Here is a 24,671-nt window from a genome sequence, read left to right as displayed (position 1 = left end):
TTTCAGCACAAGTTACAATTGCATAGCAAAATTTCGTTGACAAGACAAACATGTCCTAAGATCAGTAGCGGCGTAAGGGGGGGGGGCGGTGGGGGCAGTCCGCCCCGGGTGCCAAGCATCAGGGGGTGACACAAGTCGCGCAGATTAGTACTCACTGGCACATCCTGGGTACCAGGGGGTGCCTTAGGACTTGTGACGGGGGGGGGGGGTGATCGCCCCGGGTGCCAACCCATGCTACGCCGCCACTGCCTAAGATGGTAACACTTACTGATAATGTTAGTCTGCAGCATCGGGTCGTATCGCTTCACGGCCTCTGGCCTCAGGTCCGACGTCACTGGCAGCACCGGGATGGGAGACAGGTTGTTGCTGAGCTCCCAGTTCTTGCTGGCGATGGACCTGATGATGTCGGGGCTGTTCCCGAACGGGAACGACTGGAGGGCCACCGGGTTGCGGTATTGGTACTCCTGGAACGAAAAGTTTTATGGAGTTCTGGGTTATCTCACAAAACTTAGGTACAAAAAATAAACTGGGACATTTCAGGTGGTCTTATCGATTGGAAGGTCTGTTCCAGACTCCTGATCCAAAAAGTTGAGTAGGCATTTTATGTGTTCCCTTGGGAACTTAAAACTATTAAATGGGGGTGTCATTGTATCTTCCAAACTAAGCAAATGTAAATTTTTAATTCATTAATTCCATATCACTGTCGGTAAACCTAGCTACATAAGTATCAAAATCAAATCCTATCATAACCGTATCAAAATCTATTCCCATTTTCCATAAAATCACTGGCCGAATCTTGGCAGGTTTTCCTCATGAAAAAAGCATTTTGGTGTAGTTTCCTATTCAATATTAGTTAGAAATAGGTCGATCACGACACTGAGCCTCTGACCCGGGCAAATCCGTAGTTAATGGAATCACACGTGTGCGTTCACGGTTCGGTGGGCTGAGTCCTGAAGGACTTGTTTATAGTTGGCTCACGTCACTGGCGAGACGGTTTTTGTTAGCATACAAATGAGTAGGTATGAATAAAGTATCGAAAACTAAATCCAGTAGATACTTTTATTTCGTAAGATTTGACGTCTTTTTAAGCGCCTAAGAAGAGGCGTGAACTGTGCTGTTTTGATTCAGTCTTTTGATTATGAAATGATTTCGTTCCGTTGGTTGGTAGGTTAGGATATAAATATTAGCAGACTACACAGTTTCCCAAACTTAATAAAACAAAATTAAATTTTCCTATCGGTTAACTTTAAACAAAGTCCCTTTACCTGTCATAATAGCAATTTAATCTTGTCACCTTTAATGATCACTGAAGAACCCCAAGGGCTTCTCATACCTTACCCCAGTTTAAGAAACCCTGTCATACCAACACAATGGACATTTATGACACAAAGAGTGAAGCCATCTTAACTTATGGCGAGATAACCATCAAAGAAATTGTAAGTGGTAAACTCGCCAATGTTGCCACATAAACCCGTCCTTTCTGCTTGACTGCACTCAAGAAAAAGGATAGTGAATCCTTATTGGATTTGGATGTGTATTGAAAATCACAGACTGGTACTAATGTTTCGCCAACGTGTGACTATTCTTATAAAACTTTCCTTCAGAGAAAATATGAATCTGTTAATATTGTATTAATGTACATAGTTTTTTTATTATTTCGTTTCTTATACTTACCTACCTACTTTCAATAAAAAGATATAAGTATATTTCAAAATTAAGTCCTATTTCCAAATGTTGTACTTTCACTCAAAGAACTACGAGCGAAATGCTACAACGTTAAGGTCTAACAGTTCTTACACACAACTCTTCACTTACAAAATACTCGTATCTATACTTACTAAACTTTATGTTTAAATTCTTTAACATCCAAGTAAAGAAAACCGAGAAAACTTTTGAAGTACGTACTTAGGTAATTTAATCGGATACATTACATAGTACACACATTCTCAATTTATTCTTTTAACCAGAGCAAGTAAACTTTCAATTACGTGGGTAGTTTAAACAAATGTACACATACACTCCCACTTTCAATGTAAAAGTAGGTATACATTTCAAGTAATATCAAAGAATCACACCTCGCCAACGCCTTATCGTTAAAACTCTTCTAAAACACTTTCAATGTTGGAAAAATTCCGATCGAACTTTGAAAAGTCGGGCGCATTTTCCGCGCTACGAGATTTCAAACTGTAAATTAAAGAGTATTGGGTGGGAATAGTTTCCCAACCAATATCCGCTCACGAATAGCTTTCTGAAGTGTAACAACCTTTGCCTTTCGGCTTCTTTGATCTTTTATGAACGTGTAAGTAAACGTTAAATTAGCTTGAAAGTTAACAAGGATTTAATTAAGTAAATCTGCTTTACAACCTTTATTTTGTTACCTATGTAAAATTGTTCGCAATATTAATAAGTAGGTATTTTTATCATCATCATAAAGGTACGGATCACAGCATATAAAGCGGGGTCTCCAGTGCGTGTTTTGTCCTACACAATCAACAGAAAACATAACAACATTCAACATTTTTTGTAGGCAATTTTGTTGAATATTAGATGTTTTTGTTGATTCATCATCATCATTTCTGCCATAGGACGTCCACTGCTGAACATAGGCCGCCCCCAATGCTTTCCACGTTGATCGATTGGTAGCGGTTTTGTTGATTGTGTAGAGCAAAACACGTGCTCGCGACCTGGCTTAAGACTAGGTATACCTAAATTTTTGTAGCAAATAAATATGATGACATGGCACAATTTAGCTTGCATATTCGCCTGTTAGCTGTGTACTCTATGTTGTTAGTTAGTTAATCCAATTTCACAAGGTGCGACTCGAGTAAGCTTTTAACAACAATTAACATTGATGGTGATTGATGGTTTTCAGTTGAACCAGTAACAGAATCAGCCGAAACGTTATCCAACATTTTGTATTTTGTTTTCTAAATAAATCATAGAGCTTACGGCCATTTTAAGAGATCAAAGCTCCGAAACAAATACTTACCTACAATTTCAACGAGCTAAGTATGAGCGATACTAATTTAGTTGGAAATTATTATACCTATCGCCAGTTCATTATGATGACTAGTTTTTATTATTATTACTCTAGAGAGGTTAATCTTACTTTATGGCGTGTGCTCATAAAGAAAATAAATAGACTGGTTTTCAGTGTAACAGTAACAACAGCTATTACCAGCTTATGGGCCAATTTTATTTTCTCAGTGTCAGATAAAAGCTCTAAGCAAACACGAATCATTAATCCAGTAGGCAGTAAAACAAGCTATTTTTAGATTTCAATGAATGTAAATTTTGGGACTTTTCAATCAATTTCTTAGTGTACCTACAATAACTTAATTACTTTAAATACCAATACAAAAAATACTTTTAAGTAGGTATATTAATTTATTTGAAAAAACCGAGCTGTAATAATATGAGATGCGAATGTTTGGCTTTCCCAGCACTCACCCACTTGAAAGATTCTGTTGTGGAACATTTGAAATTGAAAAAGTCTTAGGCCCAGTTTTATGATTCATAGTTAAAATAACAAATTGTTAAATTTTGCTACTAATGGTTAAATATTAACAAAATGTTAACTAATAGTTAAAAAATGTACTAAAAGTCAAGCTAACCATTGTTCGAAAAACATTTTTTTCTGATATTTAACCACTTGTCACTTGACATCTGTCAAATTTGACTATTGGTTATTTTAATTATGAATCAAAAAACTGGGCCTTAGTGATTGATAGAGTTCTGTGAATATCAACATAGTACTCTGTCTGTTTTAGAATGCACCTTACCTTAGCACTAGCCTGCTCCATCAGCATGGCTCGAAGCTTCTCCTGCTGAGCGCTTTCTTCAGCCGCCTTTAGGTTCTGGGAGTAATGTGCCCGGAGATAGTCAATATTGAACTTTATTTCTTGCAGAAATGCGATCGCTTCTTCTTTGGACATCTACGAAAGAAATTAAAATTGTAACCACAATATTCGTATCTATGAGATTGACGCCCGTAGGTATTCACAAGCGATGCCTGCTTAAGTAAAGCAGCAAATCGAACGCACAGCGTTAAATAGAGCTCTGTAATCAGTTCGTGTATCACCCTGTGCGTCCACGCGCACTGTGGGACATCACAGTAATGTTTGTGAATACGGGCGTGAGATGTTTTGTTAACAATTAAACAACAGGGATTTTATCACTGGGAAAACTGGACATTTTATTTACATTTCTGTTAAAAAAAAAAAAAAAATGTTTCAATACGCACTTTTTCGTTCAGGAGAGAATCTACGCTACCTCCTGGGCCCCGATTACGCTAAAAATTTTCATCTACAACGTGGCCGGACGTCAGCTGTTTTGAACAAATCCGTATCGCAGAATCAAAGAAATCGAAGAAACGCGTCTGTATTGGAGACGTTAAAAATTAGCGTAATCGGGGCTCTGTACCTATGATATGAGTAGTCCAGTAGGTACTCGATCGAAACAGCAGTCATTCAAAAAGGCAAGTTGAGATTCGTTGCTAATATTTCAAATGTTATAGCTATGCCACGCTATGAATGCTTAGCCTCGAATATAAGCGTCTCTTAGCTGAATCTAAATCTTACCAATCCCTCCTGAAGGAACTCCTCAATCGCAGTGGTGACTCCCTTCTCGTCTCCCGTCCAGAAGACGTATTCTGCCATGTCCAGAGGAGAGTACTGGACACCAGCATACGCTGAGTAATGATCCATCTGTGACAAAGGGTAAATTAATAGGAAGATCTATGACCATTATCTGGGGGCACGGCAGTGCCCCCACCAAATCGAGCAAAAAAGCGGCACGGCCGTACCATCCTTTTCTCGAAGCAATTCAGGCCATTTTCGACCGCCTGTAACTTCGTTGTGGATAAAACTAGAAGGCTGAATTTTCATTAGCTATGCAGGCATTGTAAAGACACGGTATATTTCAAATTTCATTCAATTTGAACCAGTTGTTTAAGAATTATAACGGGTCAAAGTTTCTTAATTTTGTCACTCACTGACTGACTCACCGATCATCAAAATTCTAAGGCACTTCTAGCAGACCTAGAAGCTTCAAATTTGGAATATAAGTAGTGTTTGGTGTATGAATCAAGGAAAAACTAAAATATTTGGGGGCACGGTAGTGCAACCGCCAAGTCAAGTAAAATTTTTCAATTTCGGTCCAGTTTTCTAGATACATAACTGCTGTCTACAAAATACAAAAAGAAATGAGATCCCATCAAAAACAATACTTGTCAAAAAAACCAAGTAAATAATAAAAATTATTTAGTGCGATGGCCAAGTCAATAATTTATGTAAAACGTTAAAGATTTCCTGGCCTGGACTTGGTATTACATGGATCGCACAACTTTTTACCGTAGAACAACTGAGTTGCGAAACTTGGTTTTTTTGACAAGTATTGTTTTTGATGGGTCACATCTTACTTCTTTACTACTTCAAAACGACAATAGGCATTTACTGGGCCTACCCTAGACTGCATGTGTGATACTTGCGGTAATACCTGCCTGCATAAAAAAATAGGGTAGTGGACACCTTGTTCTATAGTCATACACTACACCCTAGTCAAACATTTTAATATGAGCTATGATATCCAACATGATTCTACCATTTTTGTATAGCAAAGGTGACTATGACATCAGCAAGTCGCGAATTGAATTGACTGTCAATTTATTGATTTCAATGCTCACAATGATACAGTCAATTTGCGAATCGTATCATATCCCCTGCCTTTTGTGCTTTTGTTAACAACAATGTTATGAAATCGCGAAACTTCTACATCCATTTTGGCTATGAAACGATGACATGATGGTCAACCTAATCTAACCGAGTTTGAGTCAAGCTTGATCGCGATAAACAATCTTAAACGATCCAGACAGCTCCCTTAAGGAATTGGGTGTGGGATATCGTAAATCAGCAAAGACAACGGCTAGTCTTATCTATTGTTTGTCCCTTGTGTAGTCGAGGACTGATACTGCCAATAATAAAACAGTTTAGGCACTATCTATCTACATAGATTCACATTTCACACATGACCAAGAAAAACATTCACACAAAAGACAAAAATTATCTTGTTGGGCAATGAACGAGTCAGTTTGTGCTGCAAACTACACTTTGCTGTCAAATAATGGTTCGAGATGTTCTTACAATACTAGGTAGGTACCTATGGCTCCTCAATCCATGCGGACATTTAAAAACAAGCAAAACTCCGCGAACTCATGGTGCAAAAACTGTAGCTAAATCGAGTAAATATTATTCTGTTTGTCCAGGAAAATATCCGGACGAATAGCTAGAGGAAAAAGGCTATAAATAGACAATACAAATACCTACAGTGATATTTCCTTTCTTAATAATCTTCTTCAAATAAAACAAAACTGCTACGTGACTCTTCACTTTCCTAACTGAGAAGAACTATTATTTAGCAATTTTCCCTTTTCCAGGAAATAAGCCCCATTGATCCTTAAATCTCCAGAACTCCAGTAGGTTAAAGACGCCCCTGTTCTTTAGACAAGCGTCAAAACGTGACAGTTGTAATATCGAAATGCTTTCGCTCTTTTTTATATTTACCTAGTTGTAGATCGCTCCGAAAATCCAAAAAAAAAATCGTTTCGATATTCATAGCGATCAAAAAGTACCACTAGTATTCTTCTTCTTCTCGTGTCGACAAGGACAACAAACCTACACAGCGTCAGCCCAAAACTCCGCCACAAGAGTGGCGTGGTCAGTAGCCTTCATTAAATCTTTCTGCGTGCAGTTGCTTGGGCACGCAGGGCACGACATCATGTGCGTCGTCGACTGGGGAACAAAACCACACTTGCACTCCAAGTTTGAGCCATCCAAGAAAGATCGGTCAAAAGAGAGATGCAGGTTATGGCGTGAGAGAGCTGATCTTCCCTGCCACTAGTATTGGGGCTTGATTATACTCACGTTATTCTTAATCTCCTTAGTGATGTCCGCGTTGAAGGCTCGTCGGGCTGCCGTATGTCCGTTCTGAGGGTTGGTAGTAGCGGAACCGGGTTGCACGAGGCGGGCGGCTCCGTGGAACACCTACAACGTACCGGTAGTTATACAGGGTGGAATTTTATAATGCCACCTGGTGAAAGTACTCTTAATACTGTAGATAGAAAATTTTACTCCAAGAAAACATTCCTTTATTTTTGAAAAGAAATAAAACTTGAACCGCCTCTGTGGTCTAGTGGTAAGACCACCTACTTCAGTCAGACGCAGAGGTCCCGGGTTCGATTCCCAGTGGGGGCAGATTTTTCTGTTCGGTTTGGTTGGTGGTAGGGCTTGTTCTAAGTCCACCTGGCTAGCTACCACCATCTTACCTAAGTCTGTCACCATAACAACAATGTTAACAGCATTGTTGTGTTCCGGCAGTTAAAGATAAGATAGCCAGTTCCTCCGTGGTTGAGGATTCCGGGTGAAGCTCGCTTTCACCTTCGGCCTGATCATCACTTACCATCAGGTGAGATACAGGCCAAGAGCTTCCTCTATGTAGATAAAAAAACTGCATTCAAAGATTTCCAAAATTTTGCTTTAGAGTAATTTACCTCCAGGTGGCATTGCAAAATTCCACCCTGATGTACTCCCAAGCCACAAATTCCTTTTAGTCCGCAATAAGAGGGCTACGCTGTGGTGCCCTATCGTGTGCCCTAATATGGCTACAGTAGCCAATCTTGTTGGTAAACGTGCGCGAACAATGACGACACGTTAGGACATCGTTGATGATTGCTATCATTTACACCGGAAGTATGCCTCCATGTGACTGGTTTAATACCGGAAGTTATGGTTGGACATGTGACTACTTTAGTAGTACGGAAACTTTTTTTTAATTCAATTGGATTAGTTTCACCCCCGATTAAACTCTCGTGTTTTAATAATGGTATGAGAAAAGTTGTAATGCACGTAAGTAGGTACTTGAATAGGTGTTATGTTATAAGTGATGTTTACATTAGCTATTTTTATTACCATTGTGCGTTAGTTGTGTAAATTACTTTTTTCTTTAGAAAGCCAATTTTAGATCTTCTACCTATCCTATTGATATTATACTACCTTCTTACATATCATAATATTTGGTTATGAAACCATTTTTAGATACTACCACACGTTGGACGCCAAAAATAGATTTCCCTTTTTTTCATTTTGTTTTTCGATAACAATATTCAAAGAAATATCTTAAAATAGATAATTTACTTGTGTGTTTTATTAAAGCTCGTGACTTTGCCTCCGCGACTAGGCTTATGAAATTGTATCTCTGCTCAATTTTATGGAATCGAGACCTGAGTTATCATTGCGGAAGATGGCAGAGTTCTTAACCTAATTTAATTAAAACGTGACCATTTTGAATTTTCTCGATTAACACCTTAGAGAAGTGGGGGTGGCTGAAAAGCAGCGCTAGGATAGGTAGTCCTTGGGCAGCACAAGCTGAGCCAACTCCAATTCCTTACCTTTTTTATATTCTTTTTTTATAAAATTTATTACAAAAAAGGAAATATTTTCCTTTTTCTTACCTTGGTCGTTATCTCCTCACTAGGCGCAGTGGTGACCGCAACCCCGTCCTGCACGCTAACATGTGCGCCATCTTGGACCAGCACCCGGTGGATGCCCTCAGAAGGCACGTCCAGCTGTGAAGAAGCGTGGACGCGAGGCTTCTCGTCGCCAACCGCGTCTGCTGACGCGTGCTCTTCGAGGCGGGAGACGAGTTCGCCGTTTTCTTTTACTGAATCTGGACAAATAAAAAAATATTTGGTTATTATATTGGAAGTGACAGTTTGGCCAGCAAACCTCTTTTGATATTATTTATGGCTTTTTACTTTTTTTAATATAGTTTTTGGTTTTTGAAGTTACATTTTTTATTTTTATGTCTTGAGCAAAATACACTGTTTTGGACCTTTTGGAGTTTTTCCTTAATAGCTTCTAGCTAGCATAAATAATCACCACCAGCAGGCCTATCTCAGCAATACATATACAGTCCACTCCATCAGCCTTTGACAGGAAGCCTAACTAAAAAGAACGGATGACACCAAATCGGTGTACTGTATGCACTTCCATACATGCTCATCTTGAATAACAGCCTCAAACTACTATCGGCTGACAAAAAATCTGTAGTCTATAAACATGTCAGCATTCAATTTAATTTTTTTGGTGCAACTTGTTGCAAAATAAATCTGTTGTAGAAAGTAATTTAATGACCTACAAATGCACTAACTATAAATACAAATAACCTGCTTTCATAATCCTGCTGAAATGGTCAGCTCTTAAGTTCTTTAGGTGAATGTTGCTGTATTAATTAAAGTAAAGTTTCCTATTACTTTCCGAGGCATTTCCAAAGCCATCAACAGTCAAGACGTTTGCTGTTGCACACGACGTATTTTAAAAGCAATTTGAATATTCATAAGCGGCGCAACTTCAACGGACTTTAGATTAGTTTTCCGTGACGATAAGTATTTTGAATTAAGTACTTACGCACTTTCAAAGGGTTAAATTTGTACTAAAGTTCTGTTAACACGATCGTCTATCGAGGATAACGTGGATTTTTTTTTAAATTCCTTCGCCTTTGGAACAATTTTAATTACTCGCCTTTGGAATAAAAATGTTTGTATTTATTTTGCTGAGAGGAATTGTTTTAATGTAAATTTAATCATCATCAGGTGATCTGACTACTTGTTTGCCTCCTGTCCCATAAAAGATCTAGGTATCTTTTTTAATTCGCAATCCTTGATTTCTTACGGGTCTCATTAAAAAGAAGTGAAATAATTGTTGAAAAGAAATCTAATTGTTTTATCTTCATTCGTAAAGAGCTTTTATTTTATTTCTTAGCTTTCCGCCCGCGGCTTCGCCTGCGAGGAATTTTTTCTGTCACAGAAAAACTTTATCGCCCGTGTCCCTGTTTCAAAAACCGGGATAACTATCATATGTCCTTTCCCGGGACTTAAACTATCTCTATGCCAAATTTCATCAAAATCGGTTCAGTGGTTTAGGCGTGAAGGCAAGACAGACAGACAGAGTTACTTTCGCATTTATAATATTAGTATATATTTATTTTAAATCACTTCAGCTTTATTAACTCGTTTCAGGCTTTGAGAATAAAACTTTCATTACCATGATACGGACACTTTAATGCAGAAAATAATTTCATTAGAAGTTGCTATAATCTCTGGAATAAAGTTATCTAGAGTGGTAACTGATACAATATCGATTTAACTCGTATCATTTATCGGATATCGTAATGTAACCTCGAGTGTTACGACATTTTTAACATTTACATATGTATACCCTAACTGTAAGTGGTTTCCGGAGAGTACCCTACATTGGTGCAAAAATCAAAATCAAAAATATTTATTCAATTTAGACCACTTATGAACGTCAAAATACATCTTTTCTTTTTCTTTTTTCTTTCTTTTGACTTGACTACAAAGCAAAATAATGTTGAACCGCGAAGACAGTTTAATATCTCATCATCATCATCATCTCAGCCATTAGGACGTCCACTGCTGAACATAGGCCTCCCCCAATGCTTTCAGTGTTTAATATCTGTTTCAATATATTTCAGTAACTTATCACACTCGTTTTGCTTTTGAAAAATGAACGAGATTATGGTCTGTAAAATTGTATTTCAGTTGAATCCAAATAAAGCTATAACGTAACCCTACCTACTGATATTTTTAATATAAATTTCACAAAGCTGGTATATTGCTTTCCATTAGGCAGCTCGGATAATTTAGAATTTTAGATAAACCCCACAATCTTTTATGAGATAGCGATAAAAATATATACTACGTCGTAGATTTAAACTAAGCCATAATTCGTAAAACCTAAATTTTGTTAAAACATTTTAGACGAATAAACCGAACGCGCGTTTGTGCAAACTGAGGGTCCCTAGAGTGAACAGCGCCTCTCGGCAATATTTGTTACGTCATATTCTATTTAATAAAGATAAAGGTACCTATTTACTATTTTTTCATTTATATTTACTGTTTTTTCTTGGGAACGTAGCAAAGCGAAAAATAATTTTGTCTAGTTTTAGAAAATAAAACAAACTGCCAAACATGAGGCTCTCTTTCCCGCCCGGAAACCCTTAGGGCTATACCACCATGCCGAAATCATCAAGTAAAGATTCTAAGGGCTATATTTCACCGGGACACCATGGCGGCGCAACCAATCGCCGCTACCAACAAAATGTATAGTCTATAGAAGGTTGCGCAAAGCTGTATACATTTTCTTGGTAGCGGCGATTGGTTGCGCCGCCATGGTGTCCCGGTGAAATATAGCCCTTAGAATCTTTACTTGATCTTTTATTATGCTAGGTCATATAAGTAAGTCTAATTCGTACTTTTTTATGGGACAGGAGGCAAACGAGCAGACGTATCACATGATGGTAAATCATTGCCACCGCCTATTGACACACGCAGCCCCGGGGGAGTTACAGGTGCGTTGCCGGCCTTTAAGGTATATGTATAGGTACATACATTACATTAGATTACAGATTACATTATTTAATAGGGAGTAGCATGTAAATGGGCAGTAGTAAACAATCATCTCCAAATAACTAACTTTTATTCTACTCACCCAGTCTGTGATACTCGACGTGCTCGCTTTTCAAGTCGCTCCCTTCCTTGGATTCCGCTGCAACAAATAAAATGATTTCAGAAGATGAAAGGAATATGGTTATATGCATACTATACTTATAATAATGCTAGAAAATAAGTAGATATCTTGTTTCAAAAGCTCTCACAATTTTTCTCAATATCTCCCTATAATGCAAGTCTTACTTTCAGTAATTCAATACTACGGTGTTAAACTACAAAGCCTTGTAGTTTTGGATTAAAGCCATAAGGGGGCGCACGTTTAGTATGATGCGCTGCATCTACTGTAGCTACACTTATTTTTATCTTTTGCTGGACTTTGTAGGTAGGTACGCAGTTTTTCGTATAAATGGTAATCCAGTTATAACTATGAAATAAGAGAACAAAGACAACTTTTATAGAAAACTGTTTTATTTCGAAGCCTACAGATGTAACCCATTACATAAAGTGCTTTTCTCAAAAATAATAAAACGAAACTAACGAAATCACCGTCAATTAAGATACGATACCTACTCTCAATTTAATTATCCGTTCTTAAAGCAATTTCCTCTGGACCCTTCGAATGACACTATCAATGACAGCAAGTCGATAAGGGACAAACAAACTTGGTCCTTGTTGACATAGGATTAAAATTCAATGTATATTAATTGGAGTGACGTAACAGCCCTTGAGCACATTCGGGATAATGGCCGTCGCTTGTTTTTCTGCTAATTATAACATTTCGAGGTCATTGACACACATTACAGCGCTGTAAAGCTGCTTTTTCAAAGATGTGTGAGGAAAATTAACGGTACAAAGATGTGTGAAGCTGTAAAACATGAAGAGATGTGTAAGGAAATTGAGAAAGGTACTCGTTTGTTACTTCGAACACAATCCTTGGAAAGATTGTCGCCTATCATCATGTGACATTTTTGTACGTACAAAACCACGCTCCACTTAGGTACACGCTCTACTAGAATTCGTTGCCTACAGCTGTCTTTCCCGAAAACAAATCCTTTTCAAGGCTATAGTGAATGAGCACTTACAGGGCAGATAATATGTACCATCCTAGACAGCATCTCACTTAACATCAGGTGCGATTGCGGTCAAATACCTGCCTTGTTCTGCATAAAAAAAGCTGCGTTGAGTGAAGTTAGATAAATGAAGTGTTGTATTGACACTTTTACAAACACATTATTCGTAACGCAATTTTGCAGATTCCTGCCGGAAAAGCTACGGCATCAGGTAACAACTAAGGTGTAAGACATAGATTTTCAAATTGAAAACTACCCTAATAAATACAATAAATTAGGCTCTATACTTTTTTTACGTTAAATAAATAGCAGATAAAGAAATCACTAAATATTCACTCCTCCAAACCAGACGACACGCAACAGACTAGGTGTTAATTGAAGGGCTTTTTATGTGATCTTTTAATTATTATAACTTGATTTTACTTCTGATATCAGAATTCAAAGCCGGCCGGTTTAATCTACAAGGGTTCACAAAAAGCGAAGTAATTTCGCTACAGTGTAAATAATTCTGGCTCGGACAGTAGGTGCCAAAGGGCCGGGTATGTAAAGGCACGTGTGGCGTAGGCTGTGGCCAGGGTTGGCAATTAATTACTCTTTCAATGTGGAAGCCGGACTGATCAACCAATATTGTCCGGGACCCGGGTATTTCGGTTTGTATTACGCGTTCAATACCTAATACCCTTTTAGTGCCCGGGTCAAACTTGTCCAAAGTCCATCCTGGTTAGATCATTAAAAAAATATTAGATAGAGTAGTTAGGTACCTACCTATAGGTATTCGTAGTACGTAACCCAAGACAAGCAGTATTTGACTTCAATTGCAATTTTTTTCTTTTATTCAAATTCTTCATTACAATGTAGGCCATTTTCAAGCAACTTATACAGCTTGGTCTACCACCAGTTCGGAACAACATACCGGCTGGTTAAGAAAAAGAGGCGGAAAAAACTCCCTCACCTTTTCACCACTCATATTGTAATATTATTGTCTTTTTTTATTCTCATATATGTTCATCAGTTTTTACAGTCATCGGTCAGTAACATGAACCGGACCCAGTCTAATCTGGCCGGACAGTCTCGCAAAAAGCCTAACCATGTTCGTATCGTGCCTGACAACCCTGGCTGTGTTCTCGTAAATATTTATGAGATTGCGTAGGTGGTGACCGCTGTCATTAAGCAGGGTGCTCACGCGAGCTTTGACTGAAACCATTTCGTATGCAACGCTACCAAAAAGTACCGTGAATGAAATTAAAAACTAGGGGCGTAGGGTGAGTTTACGTCAAAGTCATTCGGTATCGACTGCTTTAAAAAAAATATGAATATTTTAGTTCTTCAAAGTTTCCGCTAGGGGCGCTGTACAATCCGTCATAGATTTTATGTCAGTTTTTTATGCAGTCGATATCGAATGCGTTTGATAAACGTTTGCGTAAAACACTACGCCCCCTGTTTTTTAGGGTCATAAAAAACTTAAACAACTATAAAGAAACTAACAAAAACAAAGTTTTTAAAATCGTGCCAAACAGGCTTAGTATGTCTACGTTCGTCCCCACAATTAAACGTTGTTTGTGATTCTTTTAATACCTACTCACTTACAAAATTTTAACAGTCTTTGCGTCCAGTTCTTAGTCAAGTTAGAAGTAGTACTTACGTCTACAGAAAAAACTTTGGAGAACTATCTGCCTAAAGGTAAAAACCTCTAATGTTATAAAAGTAAATACTCAAATACATTTCTATACTGTTATGTTTACAGTTATTAACTACCTACTCTATTATAAAGTAGGTACCTGAGTGCAGAAAACATAATTAACCACAGCTAATGTGGTGGTTTGGAACACTTCCGATAGCTTTATTGGAATCCTACTAATATTATAAATGCGAAAGTTTGGATGTCTGGATGGATGTTTGTTACTCTTTCACGCAAAAACTACTGAACGGATTTTGATGAAACTTTACAGTATAATTTTTTATAACCCAGAATAACATATAGGCTATAATTTATGATGATCTGCGACAAACTAAATTTCACGCGGGTGAAGCCGCGGGAAAAAGCTAGTAGAGAATAAATACCTACATCATCAACTTTATGGGTAGATGCTATTAAGCCACCACAATGTTTTGATTGGGTTTTACGAGAAATAATTAGTGTTTCAGCCTGTATCAAATTATAGGTGGCGTCAATGAGGCGCCTTTAGACGTCAGTGTTCTAGTATTTTATGAAAGCGCCAAATCGGAAATCCATTTTTTTAGTTTAATATTAACTTTAAACACAGGTTTCTGTCGTTCTTAATTTGAAAGAAAATTATTTTAGTTATCAAAAAACTGTTATTTATAAACTGCAATCTTACACCAAGCGAAGTTATGTGAATACACCCTAAACATTATAACGAGCACTCGCCCTAACATCTTGGCGCAGCAATATACTCTTTGCTTACTTTCATTATGATGGCAGCGATTGGTATTGTTAGCAAATGAAACAGAGACTGTTCGTTTTGTGTACATAGTGACTGAAAATGATATTAAATCGGGAATTGTTTCACAGCTACTGGCATGTTTCAGTCATAACTATCACAATGGACATTTTAAAATTTATTGTTTTTGATTTTTAAATGTCTTAAAACTGATTCATGACCTCACCAAAGTAGTCACCAGACAACTGATATAAAAAGTATTATATGGCAAATATTTATAAAAACAAGCAGAGATGGGTTCGACCGCAGTCGTAGCAGGCGAAGCTCAAGCAAAGCTATCCATAAGTTTAATGTTCTACAGTAATAGCTTTTTCTCCTCAGCACTGGCCCATTTATTGTCCCGAAGCAGTGATAGGGTTAATACTGGGACGTGACAAAGTGCTTTTTAAAAGCCAATTTGCAAAAATAAATAAGTATTATGAGTTTTAATACACTTTGACGTTTATATTACTCTTTACTGCGTGAAAATGTTCTTAAATTCCTAATTAAAACTGTAGACGCGTAAATATTCTACATACATCAACGCCAACACATTCCACACAAGCGTGTTACTTATATCAAATAAGCTCCCACATTCACCTGGCTCTAAATATAGATCCCACTGACACCCACTCCCTTTCAGGCTCCATTTGAAATTAATCACCTACACTTGATTAATATCTTGTTAACCCTTGATCCGAGCGTCAATATTTTTCCATGAAATCTAATTCGATACGAATGACGCGGTGGTGAGACATCGAGCCAATATTAACGCTGTTCAGGTTTAATAAGTGTGATTTTTCAACAAAAATGGTATTTCAATAGCGAATATACTTTTCATCAAATTAAATACTTTTTTTTTTTATGTGATAGGAGGCAAACGAGCAGACGGATCACCTGATGGTAAGTGATTACCGTCGCCCATAGACACCCGCAGATCCAGGGGCGTTACAGGTGCGTTGCCGGCCTTTAAGATAAAGATACGCTCTCCTCTTGAAAGCTTGCAGGTCGTATCCGTCCGGAAACACCGCAGACGACAGTCCATTCCACAGTTTGGTTGTACGGGGCAGGAAGTTTCTAGAAAAACGTACTGTTGTGGACTGCCAACCATCTAAGTGATGGGGGTGGAAGTGCTGTCGGGTAGATCGGTGGCGAAAAGTGGCGGCAGGAATAAGTCCGGATAATTCTTCGGAGCACTCCCCGTGATACATGCGATAGAAGATGCACAGTGAGGACACATCTCTACGCAGCGCCAAGGGGTCAAGCCGATCCGAAATGTCCTGGCAGTCAACGATTCGAGCTGCTCTCCGTTCAATGCGGCCCAGAGGGAGAAGCTGGTACTGGGGCGCACCTGCCCAAAGATGAGAACAGTATTCCATATGAGGCCGAACCTGCGCCTTGTAAAGTTGCAGACGATGGGCTGGAGTGAAATACCGTCTCGATCTATTGAGCACACCAAGCTTCTTCGAGGCTAATTTAGCCTTACCCTCTAAATGACCACGGAACTGGACTTCGCTCGATATGTCGACACCAAGGATTCCGATATTGGTTGAGGCAGTTAGGGGAGTGCTCTCGAAACAGCGGGATACAAAATAAATAAATAAATACTGCGAACCTTTCATGAATACTTGTGTATTGCATCAATTTCCATACCCGAGAGGCTATTGTGAATTTTTAAGTTCAATAAGGTTTAAATTTTAATTTCCAATGTGAGAGTACGGCTCTTTCTAAATTATTAGAGGCAAATAGAGGATTTTGATTACACTAAGATGACAACACATAAACTAAGTTATCAATAAGCATATCTCTTTGTAGGCCATAGTAAAGGTACAAAGTCGTCTCCTCTGTAGGACGACTCTATCTTATCAGATGAAGTATTTGGCCTACACTAACTAAGATGACAACACAAATAACTAAGTTGATTATCAGTTAACGAGCTCTGTTTGTAGGCCATAGTAACAGGGCAGTACCTAAAAGTGATCTCCCCTATAGGACGACTCTAATTTATCAGAGGCAATGAAGGATTTGGCCTGCGCTAACACAACAATTTAAGTTGATTATCAATTAACAACATAGCTTTGTAGGCCATAATAGCAATTGGTGCCTAAAGTCAATAGCAGCAATCAAACGGGAGCCATTCTAATCCCGGGCAGATCGAGTGAACGGCCTGGGGTGATTGATGATTCAGTAATGACCACTGCACACAATACTGTCGATTTGTTCGCTTACAGTCGTGAATTCAGGGAGGTTATGGATATCCTTAACCGTAACCGAAACTTTCGGATATCCGGAATAATAAAATATCCGAACCATAACCGATTCAAAAGTTTTGGATAATTTCGGATGTAGGCAGAGTCAAGCAAGCCCCACGCTGTTAATGATTGCATTTTGATGTACATGAGTTTTTTCCCCTTAAAAGCTTTTTTGTGAGACCAAAAGAAAGTGACAGATGCCTAAGAAATCTCTTCTGTACCCATTCTATTCGTAAGGCAAAGTTTTATCTCTATTTCGAATAACAGGTCAATTTACATGAATCTAGAATTGTTGCTTAAAACCAGTCCATAGACGGTAATAAACTTTTATCTTCGTACTCAAGTAAAAAACATAAAAGCAAAAACCAAGAGTAAATAAAAAACTAATTTGCGAATGTATGTAACTTACCTTTATGAACGTAAAAGGATAAATAAGGTTAGGTGGTTGCTATAGAGTGGCTTCGAGGGTTTCCTCGAAATAATAATAAGAATAAAGCTGTCTGTCTAGCTTCATTCCTACGCAAAGAAGGATCACTCACGAAAAATATTACGTTATGATATTTATTTGTGGGCTATTTTCGTAGCACAATACCTAATACCCACGCGTGTTCGTCAAATAACTGAGACATCGTACGTGTTCTTTTCAACTCCACTCCCGAGAAATTTTGTTGACGTTTATGAGTTTATGAGGAACCGCGGTACGTCAAATGGCTTCCATTGATCATAGATGAGGATGTTGTAATGTAATTTCTTAGATGTTATTCACCAAAAATCCGAATTAGTTTCGGAAAAACAACAAAAGTCTGTCTATCTGGATATGAATTAGACATTTTTGTTTCAAAGTCTTATAAAGTATTATCGTCTATTACGTATGGAGACATTTGCTTCCCACACAGGTTCTTTACATTATCTTACAAATGTGGATAAAAAGACTGAATGGAATGAAAAAAATAATTAGATTCCACCCAAGACAGAAAATACTAATAATACTTGTATAATTTATGACACATTTTTAAAATACAATAGCAGTTTGACCATTATTGGTAGTCAGCGTCAAATATGTACTTCGTGACATCCAAAGTGGCCAAAAAGTTGATAACAACCTTTTTCCAGTTGTAACAAAGACGTGTTGCGAACTTATTGGCTACTTTGGGTGTCACGAACAATTTGGCGCTGACTGTACCTACTGAAGCGTTCTATTAACACGTCCGATGCCTCTACTCGTACAAGGTCTCTGACTGAACCCGCAACTTACAAAAAGCTATTAATAACTAATTAAACGTCACTCAGCCCCCTCGACAAGGGAAGATTACTGAATAAATCACAAGCCTATGTCGGGCCCATTTGCACATTAATATTTGAATCTAGAGCACTCGGCTCTTGTATAGACTTTCAAGAATACCTACCAACTACTTATTTATTTATTGAAAAAGATACACCAACGACAAAAACGACTTATAGAAAATATAGAAGGAACTTGTCAGGATTATGTTTATCACATTAAGTAACTGAGTTTCGTCTGCTGCGTCTTCTTAGCACATAAGCCGATTGCTGCTGTCGAAGTGATGGTAGAGTAAGCTATATTAAAATTTGACAGATGTAGCTATTATGTGACATGTGTCATAAGTGTAAGTGAATATAGTTCCAAAATACTGGACTGTCCTATCGATGACATTGACAGTGGGGCGCCACCGTCAATACCGGATCGCTGGTTCCGATTTTTGCCATATTGGAAACCATATAGTTGAACGATGGTAGCGCCCCCCTGTCATTGAGTTTGGTGGGACAGTTCAGCGTGGGTCATCTATAGACATGTTAACATCACCAGTCAATTAACGTACTTTTTAAAACTGTCAAAACGAAACTCTCCCATAGATTTTGTATGGCACTACAAGCAAGACGTGACGTCACTATTTTGTCAACTCAATTAAACTACCTTTTTCAATTACAATGCGAACAAAAATCTTAATTTAGAGGTAATTTAAAATGAATTAAGTTTTTAAGACCAGAATGAAGGGTCTTTTTAAAACAGTTGTGGTTTCGAATTATTGGGGTATGGTGTCAAACTGTCTACTGTGAAGTGTAAGATATTAACCTAGCCAGAAATCATCCATGTAATCCGGTATAATTATTGAACCAAAAATGGAAAATTATCAGCATCAAATTTTCTCCTTCAGCTACACACTACCCGGTGCCTACTCCAAGCCGCAAGTTATTAGGTATTTTTATCCTAGAAATGGAAAAGAACGGGGTTCGAAGAAAACTAAGAATGAAATTATAAGAACTCCTGAGATAATTGATAAGTGCCCCTTTTCTATTTCCTATTAGACCCCATAATTGCTTTCTTTTGTTGCTTGAAAGAGACAGCAAACAGGTTTATTGCGAAGACTGGTGCTGACAGCGATTGTATACAGAGTAGATATGTGAATGCTAGCTTATTAGGATTTAGGAAAGGTCGAGGGTTTGTATAAAACTACACTCAATAGTCCGTACCAATGAAAACATACATCGACACGACGGTATCCATTTCATTTGACTATTTTTTTATAAAAAGTACTATTTTCTTTTCGCGTGGACTTATAGGATATTGGGTATCGTACCCGCGACCTATGGCATCGTATTTCGGCAAGCGAACCGCACTAAGGCTGGGTAGCACCATCTTACTTTAACTTTGACAAACGTCAAAAATCTGTCAAACTACATACAAAATACACCGGTCTTCATTATAGTTACGGTTAAACTTAGGTCGCGTAACTCAGCCCAAGCCAATGTAGCCAACATATGTAGACCACTATTAAATCACTGCCCTTCTTTTATCCCCCAGAGATTTAAAAAACACAAAGACTAAAACGTGGTAGGTACGAGTACAACAAACGTTTCTAGCACAGTAACTCATATCAAAAAATAAATACAACTCACCCAATTTGAGTTTTTCTAACTGCTCCACCGGTACGTCCTGGAACAAACGAACGGTCCAATTAAAACCTGCCAACAAATAACTAACTAATCAATTTATAAGTTTGTTTCCAATTTTATAACGATATCGCAGATTTTTTTTAAAGTAATTTGCATCATTCTTTTGCTCTTCTTTTTCATTTATTGGACACTCGTAGTTAATTAGTTTAAACACTAAATATTCATACTAATATCTATCTATACTTCTATACTATCTATACTAATATTATAAATGCGAAAGAACTCTGTCTGTCTGTCTGTCTCGCTTTTACGCCTAAACCACTGAACCGATTTTGATGAAAGGCATAGAGATAGTTTGAGTCCCGGGAAAGGACATTGTTTTTGAAACAGGGACGCGCGCGATAAAGGTTTTCTGTGACAGACAAAATTCCACGCTGGCGAAGCCGCGGGCGGAAAGCTAGTATTGATATAAACTCTAAACGAACATTCTAATTTTATGTTATAGTGTCATTTAGGTAGGGTAATTCCAGGATACATGCCCCAGTGGGATAGGTGCCACGATTTTAAGTACACTATGTTACAAGCAACTTAGCCTAAAGTTATAGTACGTATAATAGAAAGGGACCTCCCCGTACCACTTTTCGCCTCGCAAACCATCAAAGAGTGCGTTCGTTTAGCCAGTGAGAGCAAAAATCTTCCGCGGCCAGACCTTAGCGAGCGTCGAAGTAATATTGGTAAGTATCTTTAAATGGATAATTTTTTTGTCAGCGGTAAAATGAAGCAGATTTTTATATAATTTGATAGACTATCTTATAAATTATACGGGATAGCTATGTTTCATTCGATTTTTAGTGTTATTATATTTTTTACTAAAAAAGGCACCTATCCTATGCTAAAAGGATAGTTGCCTAATTTTTTATGGGTATAGATGCCCTTAGGGCCATGTCCCATGCAACTAGGGGCATCTATCCTAACCTGCTCTTTTTGTCACAGGTAGCAAATAAGAAGAAAAAAAGAATGTAGTACGGCTAACCTTAGGAAAGTAATAAATAGGGTGCCCTTCTGATCGAATTACCTTTTTACCCGACTGCGCTAGAAGGAGTAGTATTATTTTTAATAAAAAAAATTAAATTTCATTTTTAATTCATTTAATAACAAACAATCTTAAATAACAATACTTGGCTTGTTTGATTTCAAAATGTATTTGATCCTTAGAATTCAAAAACTATATTAACAAGTCATCTATCCCTGCATAAGGCATCTATCCTTTGAAGCAATCATACAGTGAGTCTTCTATCCCCCACATTAGGCGTCTATCCCACTTTTTAGAGGTCAATTAAAATGGTATTTACTCAGAATCGGTATAACTTAAACTAAAATAATTATAGTAATATCATAGACGAAAGACCAAAGTTTACAGATACTAAGGTCAAATTGTTGATAAAAACTAACTGACTGAGTTACAGAGCTGTTTCAAAAAGTGGGGCATCTATCCTGGACTTACCCTATCAAGTGTAAGTGGTGTAGTAGAAACTAATCGAGTATAGTTTGGATATGACTTTTTTTACTAAGCTCTTCCAAACTATACACGATCAGTACGCAAAATTCGTGTATAGTTTGGAGTCACAGATTTACAAACGGGCACTACAAAATATACACGAGCAGTTTCCTATGGGTGCGTTCTGGCCATGTATAGAACGGAAAGACGCAGCATCGCAGCCGAAACGTCAAGCCGTGAGTAAATAATGTAACTCATTAATAAACGTTGCGTTAAGACCCGTGTCTTACTATTTTAGTTAAAATGGAACGCGAAAGTTTAAAATCTTATATTTATTGTAATTTAAAGGCAGGTAATAGCTTTAAGGCTATTCAAAATTAGTTTCGTTTAAATCTTAACATACAATTTAATTCCCTTTACAGATTTGTCAATAAAACCCGAGTGTTATTATTCCTATTGTGACAATAATTCCTTCTGTACAATCATACTATATTGTTAGCGAACTATTCAGCGGGAAGATATTAGAATGTCTCTGGATACGTCTTCAGTAATATCAGCAGATTAAACAAAGGATCTGGGAATACGGTGAACCTGAATTAGAACTGCTTTAATAGACAGCAATACGGCATATTATTAATTATGTAGATTCACCTCACCTAGTAGCGCCCGTATCAAGAACATCTCTATTAATATACCTAGCTGAATTCATGGAATTATAATTATAGTGGTGCTAAACCTAATTTTGTTATTGAGTTGTAATCTTTTTATTTTACCGTAGAAAAAATAATTGAAATTGTGCCTAAAGAATGGATAATGAATGGATAACGATTTTGTTTTTTTCCTTACCGACTTTCCATCCAGTCTGCCGTCGACACCTGTAACAAATAAAATAGAAATTAATAGAAATAATTTTGGAAAATTAAACGCAACAATACAACAATTTAGGTAACACTTTCCCATAAAGCAATCTCACAAACACATATTATTATTCCAATTCTTTATTAGTAAGTATGGTAAATGTAGACCCTTTTCAAGGCTTTTTACACGTCCCAGTAACTGAATTTCAGCTCTAATGTTTATCCATTTTAAAAGATTTATTTATTTATAGTTAAAAGATTTTATAACTAGAATCAGACAGACACAAAATCAAGCCTGTGCTTAATTTTTTTAGTTTTTAAATACTTTATTTAGCGTCATATTATCAGAATCCATGGACCTACCTATAGTACCTATAGACTTAAATCATGTTTGGGTAAATGTTGAGAAATATTATTGAATAACATTTATTTGGTGTGGCGAAAAACTTAGGTATAATATTTTCTATCGCCAGACAAGGGAGCTGATGCGATCAATTGTATTAAGCTTATTTTTCGCTCGTGAAAGCTTTGGGGAAAACCTGCCAATCGTATTATGGATCCACTCGCCAAGATGGCTTAAGATATTTAACTTTATTTCTATTTAACACAAGTTTACAATTTCCTAACAAAATTGGAAATACCATAAAGTGATTTTAAAAGCGTGTTCCATCTGGGATCAAACCAGGAATCCAAGAGAGCCCATCTCTTAACCACTAGGCCACGGAGATATCACAATTTTCATTGCGGTTTGTGCAATCAATAAGGAAGGAATTTTCATCAAAGAAAGAAAATTAATCCTTAACCACGTTACCGCCACAAGATATCACAAATTACAGCGGCAACTGTTTGTAAATCATTATGACGTCACGCCGTGCTCACAGGAATTCGATTAGCCCACCTACACGAGCCATCGCCGGTGTATCGCAACATCAAAGGGTAATGACATCGATGCGACCGATATTGGCCACTATCGACTTTTCATCGATATGCCTTTATACAATTACAGCTCAGAAAAATTGCGACCACTCAGAAAAATTGCTTAATACATTTTGTAGCTGTTTAATAATTCTATATGTATAAATCATTGTATGTAGAGCTGTTTTCTAACACAAGTATCTACTTTTACTTAAAAGAAAACCCCAAGCGATAGAGTCAATGAGTGAAACCTGAACTAAAACAATTATGTATTTGCGTTTTTTTGCGAACGAGTCTACGAATTGTATACCTAATTGGGCACTTTCGGCACTTATTTCACAGCATTGATACAATCCCTGGATTCAGCAAAAGACCTGTGAAAACGACACCGAACACTAAAAACAGGATTGAAAGAAATACTGTAAATGTATCGATGTAAAATTGAGCTAAATATTTTATTGTGAATGGTAAAGTAAGAAACGCTTTTAAGAAAACAAGCGCTCGAATAATCGCTTTTGATGAAAGATTGATTATTTTATGATATTCACACTTAATGACACGTCTAAAGAAAGTATTTTCCAAGTCGCCCACTCACGAAAACTCTGAAGAATTCAAACTTCGGAAACAAAAGTTGTATCAACATAAACGCAACGCCCACGGGTACTGAAATACCTACAAGTTTTCGTGTAAATAACGAGCATATGTTTTCGTATCCATGTATCCAGCTACATGGATTGTTTGTGCGGAGTTTGCTTTGAATATAAAATAATTATGCTACTCGTATCCTGTGTTTTTAATACAAGACTACTTTTTAAGTTAATATTTAATCGTTTTTAAGCCACATACTCACACATATTATTTGTCGTCTGAAATAAATGTTATTATTATAATCGAAATCAATGTAGGCGAAGTATGAAGCTAGTAGAGAGTACAAGATTGGCGCAAAATATAGCTATTAATAAATATCCCTGGAAACCTATCCAAGTAAGCGAAATAATACCTACTTATATGACTAAGTGTGGGTTCAGTTCAGGCTGTCAGCCAGCGTTAGAGATGATACTGTGGACATTATTACAATTCAATTTAAAAATAACTTTCCTGAATAATCTTTGTTAATAACAACGTCAGCCGAACAAAGGCCGCTAAATTGTTGTTAACAGAAAACAATAAAAGTGTTTATAAAATAAATGTAAAAGTG

The 24,671-nt window shown here is 37.3% G+C and overlaps 1 protein-coding gene across 1 annotated transcript in view; it reads right to left on the bottom strand.

Moving 5' to 3' along the window:
- Positions 1-24,671, bottom strand: part of LOC114361010 (uncharacterized) — a 40,452-nt gene that overhangs the window by 3,544 nt on the left and 12,237 nt on the right. The window contains exons 2-9 of the mRNA XM_028315914.1: positions 22,548-22,576; positions 20,207-20,243; positions 11,565-11,621; positions 8,507-8,721; positions 6,921-7,040; positions 4,581-4,706; positions 3,783-3,935; positions 269-464 (exon numbers count right to left, since the gene is read on the bottom strand). Coding sequence (XP_028171715.1) covers positions 269-464; positions 3,783-3,935; positions 4,581-4,706; positions 6,921-7,040; positions 8,507-8,721; positions 11,565-11,621; positions 20,207-20,243; positions 22,548-22,576 — 933 coding nt within the window. The remainder of the gene's footprint in view (positions 1-268; positions 465-3,782; positions 3,936-4,580; positions 4,707-6,920; positions 7,041-8,506; positions 8,722-11,564; positions 11,622-20,206; positions 20,244-22,547; positions 22,577-24,671) is intronic.

This window comes from Ostrinia furnacalis, unplaced genomic scaffold (genome assembly GCF_004193835.3).
Source record: "Ostrinia furnacalis isolate ACB-3 unplaced genomic scaffold, ASM419383v2 OfSCF5386, whole genome shotgun sequence".
Lineage (NCBI taxonomy): Eukaryota > Metazoa > Arthropoda > Insecta > Lepidoptera > Crambidae > Ostrinia > Ostrinia furnacalis.
Note: the sequence above shows the minus strand (reverse complement) of the source record. Positions and strands in the feature narration are given on the sequence as shown.